The sequence below is a fragment of the Schistocerca americana genome, chromosome X, assembly GCF_021461395.2.
Source record: "Schistocerca americana isolate TAMUIC-IGC-003095 chromosome X, iqSchAmer2.1, whole genome shotgun sequence".
Classification (NCBI taxonomy): Eukaryota; Metazoa; Arthropoda; class Insecta; order Orthoptera; family Acrididae; genus Schistocerca; species Schistocerca americana.
Genome location: NC_060130.1, coordinates 514437624 through 514451527, shown reverse-complemented (window position 1 = coordinate 514451527; position 13904 = coordinate 514437624). Strand labels below are relative to the sequence as shown.

At 41.9% G+C, this 13904-nt stretch overlaps 1 protein-coding gene across 2 annotated transcripts in view; it reads right to left on the bottom strand.

The window, feature by feature from the left end:
* Positions 1-794: 794 nt before the first annotated feature.
* LOC124555425 overlaps positions 795-13904 on the bottom strand; it is a 316472-nt gene continuing 303362 nt past the window's right edge. For both annotated transcript variants that reach the window (XR_006968552.1, XM_047129329.1), the window contains exon 3: positions 795-1077. Coding sequence is in view for 1 of the 2 variants with exons in the window: in XM_047129329.1 (XP_046985285.1) it covers positions 853-1077 (225 nt within the window). In the remaining variant the exon portion in view is untranslated. The remainder of the gene's footprint in view (positions 1078-13904) is intronic.

Here is a 13904-nt window from a genome sequence, read left to right as displayed (position 1 = left end):
TTTTCATCAATATATATGAAGGTAACAAAACTCGCTTTATTTTTCATTATTTTAATGTCATAAATAATGCGTCATTACAGGTTCAGTCAACAAAGCATCTGGCTTGTGTTCTTGTATTAGAGTGTAATCCTGGTTTTCTTGAGCAATTATAGTATTTCTAATTTTTTTTATCACTTCAGTATAAATGGTATTTGAAGTTTCTTGTCTTATTGAAGAGGAACCGTGCCAGATGTGTACGTTGAGTCATACTTCCACACACAGAACAGTTATACTTGTGCTTTGGTTTCGTAGGTTTTATAGTTGCTGGGGACTTAATTCATTAATTGTGTTAACAAAAATTTTCATTTCATTCTTTGTTGTTGTTCTATGCAGTCAGATTGCGTACAAAAACTAGTCAGGGCCAACCGTTTATGAGACTTCGTAATCGGACAGACGACAACTACTAAAAATTTAAAAAGTATTTGCATTTCATATTTATATAATTGAGCCCCCATGCAACAGATCGAAACCTTGTTGAAGGAACCAGGTAGACACTCGCCTGGATTAATTGGGGGAAACAATCAGGAGGGCAGTACGTGGATTACAACCCTCCTCCTCCAGAATACGAATCTAGTGACTTACGTTATTACTACGCCAGCTCACTCTGTTTGTTCGTCAACAAAGAACTGCTTTACCAACAAACTTCACTGAGTCTGGAATTTCTTTCTTGGCACTCTCATTCAACACATACATTACTATTTTCTCATAGGTGACTGGATTAAAGAAACGGGACAACATTGCCATTTGCGTATCGAAATTTTATCTTTCTTTATTTAGTAACACAATTTTCATAGTACAGCGTTTGACGATTCTTCAGTAGGTGATCATCCCAGATAATCGGTCCACGTAAAAAATAAGAACAGAATGCTGCAGTCCGGTTAACAAATTAACACAACGTACACCGCTCACTTGCTTTGCTTCAATTTCAGCCGCTGCCAAGCGTTTGAGGAACAGTGGTTTCACAGTCTTCTGACTGTCTTCAGAATTTCCAGTCCAGTTTCTAACTTCGGTACTGCAGCGTTTCAGAGTTCCCAGCACCTGCAACAAAACAATGTTTCCATTATAGTGAGCTATAATTTCAGATACCGGCGTTCTGTCTCGTGTTCCTCAATACGGTGAAATACTTATCAAAAATGGAGAAATATTCCTTTCTTGAAGGAAAATTCTGAATGACTTAGCATTTGAAACCTTAAATACTATGGACATTTATACATCTGAACGTTAAATAATTATCAGGTACATATATGAAAAATCAAAATGTAAACATACAATTGTTGTCTGTCCTTATGGTAAAGAAAACTGTTTCATCTTAACGAAAGAATTCAAAAAGTAAAAGATTTCAAACAAAATATTTTTTGCAATAATCACTGAGATAACGTGATCATAACCGTTATTTAACTGTTTTCAAGAATTTCCAACACAAACAGTATTATTGTTGTTGTGGTGGTCTTCAGTCCAGAGACTGGTTTGATGCAGCTCTCCATGCTACTCTATCCTGTGCAAGTTTCTTCATCTCCAAGTAACTACTGCGACTTACATCCTTCTGAATCTGCTTAGTGTATTCATCTCTCGGTCTCCCTTTACGATTTTTACCCTCCACGGTGCCCTCCAATTGGTAATCCTTTGATGTCTCAGAACATGGCCTACCAACCGATCCCTTCTTCTTGTCAAGTTGTGCCACAAATTCCTCTTCTCCCAAATTCTGTTCAGTACCTCCTCATCAGTTATGTGATCTACCCATCTAATCTTCAGCATTCTTCTGTAGCACCACATTTCGAATGCTTCTATTCTCTTCTTATCTACACTATCTATCGTCCATGTTTCACTCCCATACATCGCTACACTCCATACAAATACTTTCAGAAAACATTTCCTGACACTTAAATCTATACTCGACGTTAACAAATTCCTCTTCTTCAGAAACGCTTTCCTTGCCATTGCCAGTCTACATTTTATATCCTTTCTGCTTCGACCATCATCAGTCATTTTGCTTCCCAAATAGCAAAACTCATTTACTACTTTAAGTGTCTCATTTCCCAATATAATTCCCTCTGCATTGCCTGATTTAATTTGACTGGATTCCATTATCCTACATCTACATGTTTACATCTACATGTCTACTCTGCAATTCACATTTAAGTGCTTGGGAACCACAGTGCAGAGGGAACCACAATCATACTATCTCTCTACCATTCCACTCCCGAACAGCGCGCGGGAAAAACGAACACCCAAACCTTTCTGTTCGACCTCTGATTTCTCTTATTTTATTTTGATGATCATTCCTACCTATGTAGGTTGGGCTCAACAAAATATTTTCGCATTCGGAAGAGAAAGTTGGTGACTGAAATTTCGTAAATAGATCTCGCCGCGACGAAAAACGTCTTTGCTTTAATGACTTCCATCCCAACTCGCGTATCATATCTGCCACACTCTCTCCCGTATTACGTTGATGTGCACCTCATATCTCCCTTTTCAAGACACTGTCCATTCCATTCAACTACTCTTCCAGGTCCTTTGCTGTGTCTAACAGAATTACAGCGTCATCGGCAAACCTCAAAGTTATTATTTCACCCCCCCCCCCCCCCCCATAGATTTTAATTCCTACTCAAAATTTTGCTTTTGTTTCCTTTACTGCTTGCTCAATATACAGATTGAATAACATCGGGGAAAGGCTACAACCCTGTTTCACTCCCTTCCCAACCGCAGGTTCCCTTTCATGCCCCTCGACTGTTATAACTGCCATCCGGTTTCTGTACAAATTGTAAATAGCCTCTCGCTCCCTGTATTTTACCCGTGCCACCTTCAGAATTTGAAAGAGAGTATTCCAGTCAATATTGACAAAAGCTTTCTCTAAGTCTACAAATGCTAAAAACGCAGGTTTGTCTTTCCTTAATCTATCTTCTAAGATAATTCGTAGGGTTAGTAAAGCCTCATGTGTTCCAACTCCAACATTTCTACGGAATCCAAACTGATCTTCTCCGAGGTCGGCTTCTACCAGTTTTTCCATTCGTCTGTAAAGTTTTCGTGTTAGTATTTTGCCGCCGTGCCTTATGAAACTGATAGTTCGGTAATTTTCACACCTGTTAACACCTGCTTTCTTTGGGATAGGAATTATTATATTCTTCTTGAAGGCTGAGGATATTTCACCTGTCTCAAACATCTTGCTCACCAGATGGTAGAGTTTTGTCAGGACTGGCTCTCCCAAGGCTATCCGTAGTTCTAATGGAATGTTGTCTACTCGCGGGGTCTTCTTTCGATTTAGGTCTTTTAGTGCTCTGTCAAATTCTTCACGCAGTATCTTTCCGTTCGAGCTTTGATTTCTCTTATTTTATTATGATGATCATTTCTCCCTATGCAGGTTTTGTGTCAACAAAATATTTTCGCATTCGGAACAGAAAGTTGGTGATTGAAATTTCGTAAATAGATCTCGCCGCAAAGAAAACCGCCTTTGTTTCAGTGACTGCCACTCCAACTCGCGTATCATATCAGTAACACTCTCAACCCCTATTGCGCGATAACACGAAACGAGCTGCCCTTCTGTGCACTTTTTCGATGTCCTCTGTCAATCCTACCTGGTAAGGATCCCACACCGCGCAGTAATATTCCAGCAGAGGACGGACAAGTGTAATATATGCTGTCTCTTTACTGGGTCTGTCGCATCTTCTAAGTGTTCTGCCGACAAAGCGCAGACTTTTCACCTTCCCCACAATATTATCTATGTGATCTTTCCAATTTAAGTTGCTCGTAATTGTAATTCATAGGTATTTAGTCGAACTGACAGACCTTAGATTTGTGTGATTTATCGTATACCCAAAATTTATCGGATTTCCTTTAGTTACCCATGTGGATGATCTCGCACTTTTCTTAGTTTAGTGCCACTTTCCACTTTTCGCGCCATACAGAAATTCTCTCTAGATCATTTTGTAATTGGAACTGAACGTCTGATGATTTTGCTAGACGGTAAATTACAGCGTCATCTGCAAACAATCTAAGGGGGCTTCTCAGATTATCACCTAGAACATTTATGTAAATCAGGAACAGTAAGGGGCCTCTGACACTACCTTGCGGAACGCCACATATCACTTCTGTTCTACTCGATGATTTACCGTCCATCACACTACGAACTGTGACCTCTCTGAGAGGAAATCACGAATCCAGTCACACAACTGAGAAGATACTGCATATGCACGCAATTTGATTAATAGTCGCTTATGAGGAACGGTATCAAAATCAAAAAAATGGTTCAAATGGCTCTGAGCACTATGGGTCTTAACATCTATGGTCATCAGTCCCCTAGAACTTAGAACTATTTAAACCTAACTAACCCAAGGACATCACACAACACCCAGTCACCACGAGGCAGAGAAAATCCCTGACCCCGCCGGGAATCGAACCCGGGAGGTATCAAAATCCTCCTGGAAATCTAGGAATATGGAATCGATCTGAGATCCCTTGTCGACAGCACTCATTACTTCATGGGAATAAAGAGCTAGCCGTGCCGCATAAGAACGATATTTTCTGAATCCGTGTTGGTTATGTATCAATAAATCATTTCCCTCAAGGTGATTCATAATGTTCGAGTACAGTATATGCTTCAAAATCTTACTGCACATTGAGGTCAGAGATATGGGTCTGTAATTCAGTGGGTTACTTGTATTTCTTTTCTTGAATGTTGGTGTGACCTGTGCTACTTTCCAGTATTTAGGAACAGATCTTTCGTCAAGTGAGCTGTTTTATGGTGTATGATAGCAAAGAAAGGCGCTATTGTGCCTGCATACTCTGAAAGGAACCTGATTGGTATACCGTATGGACCGGAAGACTTGCCTTTCTTAAGTGATATGAGTTGTTTCGCAACACTTAAGATATCTACTTTTATGTCACTCATGCTAACAGCTGTTCTGGTTTCGAATTCTGGAATATTTACTTCTTCTTCTTTCGTGAAGGAATTACGGAAACTGTATTTAGTAACTCCGCTGTAGTGGCACCATCTTCGGTAATATTTTCATCGCTATCGCGCAGTGACGGTATTGACTGTTTTTTGCCACTGGTGTACTTTACATAAGACCAGAATATCTTTGAGTTTTCTACCGTATTTTGAGACAATGTTTCATTATGGAAACTATGAAAAGGATCTCGCATTGACGTCAGCACTAAATTTCGAGCTTCCGTGAAACTTACCCAGTCTTAGGGATTTTGCATTCTTCTGAATCTGGCATGTTTTTTTCGTTGTTTCTGCAACAGTGTTCTGACGCGTTTTTTGTACCATGGTGGATCAGTCCCGTCTCTTATTAACTTATGCGGTATGAATCTATCTGTTGCTGTCGATACTGTATCTTTGAATTTGAGCCATATCTGGTCTACACTTACATAATTAACTTGGAAGGAATGGAGACTCTCTCTTAGGAAGGCATCAAGCGAATTTTTATCTGCTGCTTTAAATAGATATATTTTGCGTTTAGTTTTATTGGTTTTGGTTGATATGGTTCTGAGCCTCGCTACAATGACCTTGTGTTCACTAATCACTGTATCCGCCGCTCTCTAGCCAGCCGAAGTGGCCGTGCGGTTCTAGGCGCTGCAGTCTGGAACCGCGAGACCGTTACGGTCGCAGGTTCGAATCCTGCCTCGGGCATGGATGTGTGTGATGTCCTTAGGTTAGTTAGGTTTAACTAGTTCTAAGTTCTAGGGGACTAATGACCTCAGAAGTTGAGTCCCATAGTGCTCAGAGCCATTTGAACCATTTTTTGACGCTCTCTAGTAGGTCAGTATTATTTGTGGCTAAGAGGTCAAGTGCGTTTTCGCAACCATTTGCAATTCGTGTGGCCTCATGAACTAATTGTTCAAAGTAATTCTCAGAGAAAGCGTGTAGTACAATTTCGGAAGATTTTTTCTGTCTACCCTCGGCTTTGAACATGTATTTTACCAACAAATCGATGGTGGATTGAAGTCTCCACCAATTATAACTGTATGAGTGGGGTACTTATTTGTAACGAGATTCAAGTTTTCTTTGAACCGTGCAGCTATTATATCATCTGAGTCGGGGGGTCAGTAGAAGGAGTCAATTATTATTTTGGTACGGCCGTTGAGTATAACCTCTACCTATAGAGGTGTATAATGTTTTCTTCGCCACATCAAAAGGTTTAACGCAGTACTGCGGCACGCTTTATGGAATGAGATCGAACTTTTATCTGGTTTGTTAAGAAACTGTTTTAAAAATGTGTTTGATCACTGGCTCTTTACGCAGTAATCCATGAGGTGTTGCCAAATTACCTCAGTGAATGTTTGACGCTGAAAATACCTACATACCAGTGCAGATGCTTGCAATACGGGATGGGTGAGGTGTACGTGAAGAAAGCGCTTCCATTGATCAACTGTATTAGCTATTAACCATTCAGTTAAATATTCTCTCGTTTTTTGTGACTTATCACTTTTACAGGATCAGTTAAAGAAAAATAAAGAAGTAAAGAATATTGCAACAATACTGCTACTGCAGAGTACATACAATACAGACCAGTTCCTTTACAGAAACACCTTTCCATAGATACTCTGAGCCGTTCTTGCATTACATCCCCGTCTCTATATACTCGAGTTGCACATCGGCCGCCGCGCGGAGTAGCCGCGCGGTCTTAGTCGTCTTGTCACAGTCCGCACGGCTCCCTCCGTCAGAGGTTCGAATTCTCCCCCGGGCATGGGTGTGTGTGTGTGTGTGTGTGTGTGTGTGTGTGTGTTGTCCTTAGCGTAAGTTAGTTTAAGTTAGATTAAGTAGTGTGTCAGCTTAGGGACCGATACCTCAGCAGTTTGGTCCCTTAAGATCTTACCAACACCGCACATCAGCCATGTCTACATCAGCCGATTCACCCACAATGAAACGCTGCTCACTTGCAGATATAAAACTGCGGAAAGCAAAACAACAGACAAAACTAAACGGTTAGCTACTAACGGAGCAAAAGGTCATTTTATTGTGCTTGACAACAGCCAGTGTCCTTAGACACCAGAAAATTATTCTGTACAAATATTCGGTACATCACATATAACATATACTGAATTGGTATCCTTGTGATTAATAAAATCAAATCGCTCAAAAAACAACCATTATCAGTCTTTTAAAGCATTTTTGTTGGCTACCTGAATTTGATCATAAAGGCATCTTACGATTTGTTTAGTTATTATTTAGTTTTTAATATTTCAAAACAATACAGTATTATAGGTGGATATTCAGAAAAAAATAAAATACAATTTTTCGTGTACAATGTTCAGCATAAATTGTGAACAAGATGAAGTACTTGACGTAGGTTACGCATAGTAGTTTGACTGACAATGGAGCAAAAACTGATAAAATCTTCTTATACAGGGTGTAACGGTTATAATGGTAGATATTTTTATATCTGGTACTTTAATATGTGTACACATCAGTTTGTTGGTTGCTTTTCTCTGAATAGAACTGTCTTCCCACAAACACGTCACAAACTTTATGACCTGATGGTTCCTGCACAGTCGTACTGTACCACGAACGAGGAGAATACAAGTGCCATAACCATATTTCCCAGAAACGTAGCTCATTAAAAGAGGAGTCACAATAAGCGAACAAGTATCTCGGCTTATCTATAGATACTCGACCGTTTGTGACAAAACGGCCGTACAAGTTTTCCAAGCAATTTAGATATCCAGAATGAGGTTTTCACTCTGCAGTGGAGTGTACGCTAATATGAAACTTCCTGGCAGATTAAAACTGTGTGCCGGAGCGAGACTCGAACTCGGGACCTTTGCCTTTCGCGGGCAAGTGCTCTACCAACTGAGTTACCCAAGCACGTCTCACGTCCCGTCCTCACAGCTTTACTTCTGCCAGTACCTCGTCTCATACCTTCCAACCTTTACAGAAGCTCTCCTGCTATACTATTTTCCCATCTCCAGCTAGCACAGTAGTATCCTGCTACCCTATCTTCGACGTGAAAACGTAGCATTGTTCCATTTTTGACATGTGTTTGAAGTAAATTTCGGTCCATTATTCTCAGCTGAACTGATCGCTGTTTGAGAAAGTCCACATCATCATGATCAACTCGTGTTGTTGCATAAAAATTTCACACACAGAGGAAATTCGGTAGCGTACTGACCGGGAGAGATAGTGATTCCGGTTCGAGATTCCGTCCAGTAAACAGTTTTAATTTCTCAAATACAAAAAATGAATCGTATACTCTGCCTAGATTAAACGATTTTTTCAAGTTAAAGGTTTGTTTTTTCCCAGTCTGAGAACGATCAAGTATTCCAGGAATTTCAGTAATGCCGAAAGGTTATTTATTTTTTCGTATGAAAGGCCAAGTGTCATAACAAAGACTATCAAAAAAGTCGTGCTGTTTCATTTATATGTCTGGATTTTAAAAATAAAAATTAGATGGGAAATTTGTAACTGCTTATTCGTCTTTTAAATGTACAGGATGTAACCAAACTCTACCGTTAAATTTTTGATGGTTGTTGAGGAATATTTTCTGAGTGGATTGATAAGGCATCTGTCGTCTCCAGTAGCTCGTTACGGAGTAATTGCATACTTTTGATTTGTCACTCCCATTTATCTTAGTATCTGTGTTGCGTCGAAGAATCTGCTCAACATCCGAAGTGTCGACGATATATGATGTGTGGTTTGTTTGGAAACATTCCTGTCCCATTCCCTCACGGTATTTGCTGCTGACAATGCTAACGCCCACTTTACTCTTCGCCCTCTTGCTTGCAGTCGCTATTGCTCAGTTCCGTCTCTGGTAGGGTTTCATTGTAGGTTCACTGATGAAAAGTTATATGCTATACTGGTGTACGTGTTGATTGAATGAAATGAAACTGTCTCACGAACAACCATATTACAGTACGTTTGCACCTGTACCTAAGTGCCTACAATAAACCGGATTATTCCGTTCTGGTGATAGCATATTATAGGATTTATCACTGTTGCGAACGTATTTTCACTGAAACTGGGATAATAAAGCGAATAAATGATAATTACCTTCTTACTCTGTAATGACCTACAGGTCCCTTATTTAGAAAACATCGCTGAAAAACCTTTGAAAATTTTGATGTATAGAGTTTAGGATGGAATATCAGTGAATTTTATATGAGTATATATAACACTGACAACAACGAAAATTTTTTTACTTGAACTGCAATAGGAAAGAGTTCAGCGCAGTTTCGATATCGAAGTCGTCTGAGATAAAACTTCAGAAGTTTTCGCATTTTTGGATAAATGTTTCTCTGGTTTCTTGCCATGCCAAGAAAAGCGATGAGCATCTATTCAAGAATTTCGCCATTAGCAACTACGTTCTCATACTATCGCATTTTGTTTAACACATGTTATCTTAGGTGTTCATATGTTTTAAGGGTGGCTGTGAATTAGATGAGTGTCAAAACTGGCTTATGTCATGTCATTTAAATTACAGCTGTGAGCACACAGTTAGGCATGAAATTAGCTGGAATTGAAGAAGAAAATGTGAATAGTCTGCCTTGCCTGTGTTAACGCAGCTATCGTGACCCTAAGCGTGATGAATACTAACCTTTTTGTTCTTAAGTATAAAGGATTTGCAGAGGATTATTTTTGGCATTAACTCAAATCATAAGCTCCATATTGTACAAATGTTTCACTCCTACCGCGCCTTCCCTAAGCAAAAAACCTCATCTAAACATTAGGAGAGGAGTTTTGCGTACATTCCATTTGTCCACGAACTATATTAACATTACTCTGAAGGTTATTGGTGTGTTATAGGATCATGATTTGAGTTTCTGAAGCGAGGATGTAGAACCACCTAGCATTCGCAAATCTGTGGGAAATACCACCTAAGCAACACCTCTTGTTTACGTCTCGCACTAATATAACAGCATTACCGAGAAAAGAAACTTTTGTAAACAGTCGTCGCCAGTTTTGTAAAAGCCTCGTCGCTACTGCTGTGGAGGCCGAGTTGCCACTGTTGTGTATGGTAAGCCGAGTTTGTGAGTTCATGGAACGCCTTAATGTGCGGTACACCACTAAGACAATTCCTCCCTGCCATTATTACACAGTTATGCCCCAGGGTCAGGTAACAGGATAGAAGAACAAAGGTTCTACAGCACTCCAGCAAATTAGTAACAAAGTCACACATATGAGACGAAAAGATTTACTTATCTTTGTGACTAGCTGAATAATGAAGCCTGCAACACTGCTTGTATTATAACACAAAGAAAAGGCCCTCAATGGGTGAGTGCAAATAATCGTAGTATATGGTTCAAATGGCTCTGAGCACTATGGGACTTAACTGCTGAGGACATCAGTCTCCTAGAACTTAGAACTACTTAAACCTAACTAACCTAAGGACATCAGACACATCCATGCCCGAGGCAGGATTCGAACCTGCGACCGTAGCGGTCGCGCGGTTCCAGACTGTAGCGCCTAGAACCGTTCGGCCACTCCGGCCGGCTTCACATTATATAGCAATTGCAGTTTACAACATCTGTCTGTTCACTTCTAAATTCACTAAACGACGTTCCCTGTCTAAGTCAACCCTGGACGATGATCTATAACCAAGTGGACGAGAGCTGCTGTTCTGTCTTCCGAGTAGGCTTCTCTCCGTTATCATCCTGTCATTGGCGGATTGTACTCGACCGGCAATTTGCAGAGGCGGAGTCGATATCTTCATCCTCAGCACTACCCATGGCGCTGGTGGAACTCGCACAAGTGGCGAGTCTCTATGGCACTGGCACCAGCTCGCATCTTTACGTCTCTGGTGTTTTTGCTCTGGCTGTGTCTTGTTCGGACGACACAGCAGAAACCTAACAGTCAGTGATGACATTTCAACCTCAACCTCAAAATCCACACCGAGACAGCAAAATACAGGAACGTCCGATATGTTTCCTCATCTTTTAACATCAGCCTGTCTGGATACGTGGAAAATGTTCTGTAACACTTGTTGCAGAAGTACTCTTGGTGACAAGGCAGACCAATAGACAGGCCAGGAAATGAGCGAAATGTGTCTGTTGTAAGAAGAAATCCAAGCAACGTGTGATGGGGTAGTATCTGGTTGAAATGCAGTGGTGTCAGCGAAATTTACAGTCCTATGGATATACATGAGTGAAATGATAATTATGCCCAAATTAGGTTCATGAAAACATGGTCGCTCGATTTCATCAAAAAGGCTTACACATTTTTTCCCTCGTATTTTGAGATGCGACATGCAGTTGTGGGCCGAAATGAGGTGTGTCTAGTTTACTTTAGTAAGAGCTCGTCCTAAAAATCACTGTACTAGCTCACGGAGGTGAGTTCCACAACTGCTGTTCGATTTTTTGTATGTGGTATGTGAAAGAAGTGCGTTTTTCCTGCTTCTCCTCTTCTCCTGCAGACACAGTGTTGAAATACATTATATGAACTGAGTAAGAGACTGCAGCGACTGCAACGCTGCTAATAGCATGTACTTCAAACCAGATCGCAATGGATGAAAATACGATGCTCGCAAAGTTAAATCTTGTTTATGAAATGAGAGTAACGACAGGTCGCGCGAGAGAAAAGTGTCCGCTGATTGACCTTTCAAAAATACAGAGAAAAAACTTCTGGATTCGCTGGTTGTGCCACTCCCTTGCCGAGCTCCGGTAGGTAAATACGTAACCACGATGCAACCCGAGAATGCGACCTGTTATTTTTACAGTTACTTTCAGAAATTTGCTATTAATCTTTCATGAGTGATGACTTGCCCTCAGTGGCATTTTAATCTTATGTTCTCTGAAAATTACGAGTATTTTTGAGTACTATTTTTGTGTATCGACTTACTGTAACGAGAGTTCTCTAGTTTCCTCTTTACATGCGTTTGCTTTAGTTATGATGTTAAACAAATGTTCTTCATTCGAATAGTAGATCATGAAGTTCTTGTTCTGGGTGGAGCCCAGTGGTGACCTTATACACTGTCCAGCCACGGTAATGTGACCATCTGTCACAGACTAAATAACCACCTTTTGCAGCGCGGACGTATAGAAAGAGAGTAGTGATTTTTTGGAAGGTACCGACAGGGATGTGGGACCAGGCCGACTCCAGTGCTGTGGTCAGCCGCGCCATGTTTCTCAGTTGAGGATCCAAGGCGCCAACAGCTCGATCGATATGGACCCACAAATTCTTGACTGGTTTTAAATCCGGTGATTGGTTCAAATGGCTCTGAGCACTATGGGACTTAACATCTCAGGTCATCAGTCCCCTAGAACTTAGAACTACTGAAACCCAACTAATCTAAGGACATAACACACATCCATGCCCGAGGCAGGATTTGAACCTGCGATCGTAGCAGTCGCGCGATTGCGGACTAAAGCCCCTAGAACCACTCGGCCACCGCGGCCGGCTAAATCCGGTGAGTTTAGTGGTCCAGTGCGTACAGCTAACTCATCCTGGTGCTCTCCGAACCACGCACGTGCACTGCGAGCTGCGTGATACGTTGCATTGTCCTGTTGGTAGATATCTTCACACCGAGGAAAAAATAAACTGCATGTACGGATGGACATGGTCCCCAAGGATAGATGGAAACATGTGCTGATTCACTTTGCCTTCCAGAATGACGAGATGACTCGCGGAATGCCACGAAAATTTTTTCCAGGAAATAACGCTCCCTCCTCTTTTCCGCACCCTTCTGATTACTCTTGCAGGGCCGTACACGTAAACGCCCATCTGCCCAATGGAGCATAAGACGTGGTTTATCTGAAAAGGCCACATGTCGCCTTTTATCGGGTATCTAGCTGCGGTACTGGTGTGCAATCTCGAGCCTTCGTCGCCGATGAACAGCAGTCAGCATGGGTGCATGAACCAGGCGTCTGCTGCGGAGTCTCGCACTCAGCAACGTTCGGTGAACGGTCGTTAAGCAGACACCGTTTGTAGCCCTCTGGTTCACGTGGGAGGTCGGTTGCTCAATAGCTGCACGGTCTCTTCGTCCGTACCCATCTCCGCCGCCGTTGTTTACCCCTGTCATCGATGCCCGTGGAGCACCACACTTGCCTCGGCACCTGTATTGGGTGGGTTGGGTTGTTTGTGGGAGGAGACCAGACAGCGAGGTCATCGGTCTCATCGGAGTAGGGAAGGATGGGGAAGGAAGTCGGCCGTGCCCTTTCAAAGGAACCATCCTGGCATTTGCCTGGAGTGATTTAGGAAAATCACGGAAAACCTAAATCAGGATGGCTGGACGCGGGATTGAACCGTCGTCCTCCCGAAGGCGAGTCGAGTGTGCTAACCACTGCGCCACCTCTCTCGGTTGCATCGGTATTGGATAGTGCCACTTTGACATGCACGGTGTATTTTAACCACGTTGGAAAGCAAACGGTTTAAAAAATTAGCCGTTTTGTAAATACTTCCATCCGTGGCATGAAACCCAATGCTCATGCCGTTTTGGACGTCAGATAAATCGCTCCGTGTCTTCATTACAAAAACGCGCTGTTTTTCTTGCCACCCTACACGCTTTCTATACACTCCACTGCAATTGCTGCCGCCTGGCGTCGATGACAGTTATTGCACGTCGACGTCGAACAGGCAGTGATCACATTAATGTGACTGGGCCGTATATTCTGACACTCATTCACTTCACCGAGTAACATTTCCCCTAGCTGCAGGCCTATTATGAAGCCCAACAACAAGTGCACGGTGGTTGTAGTTAACTTTCGCCACTTAGGTGAGGTAGGCTGAAAACTATTTACCGCACTGGTACCAACGTCACAGGAATGATATTCAGACTGTGAGCTGCAGGATTGCGTTGTTAGTAATGATAGAGAGTTTGCCCCTGGTAGCTGAGTGGTCAGCGCGACGGCATGTCATACCTAACGGCCCGAGTTCGATTCCTGGCTGGGTCGGAGATTTTCTCGGCTCAGGGACTGGGTGTTGTGTCGTCCTTATC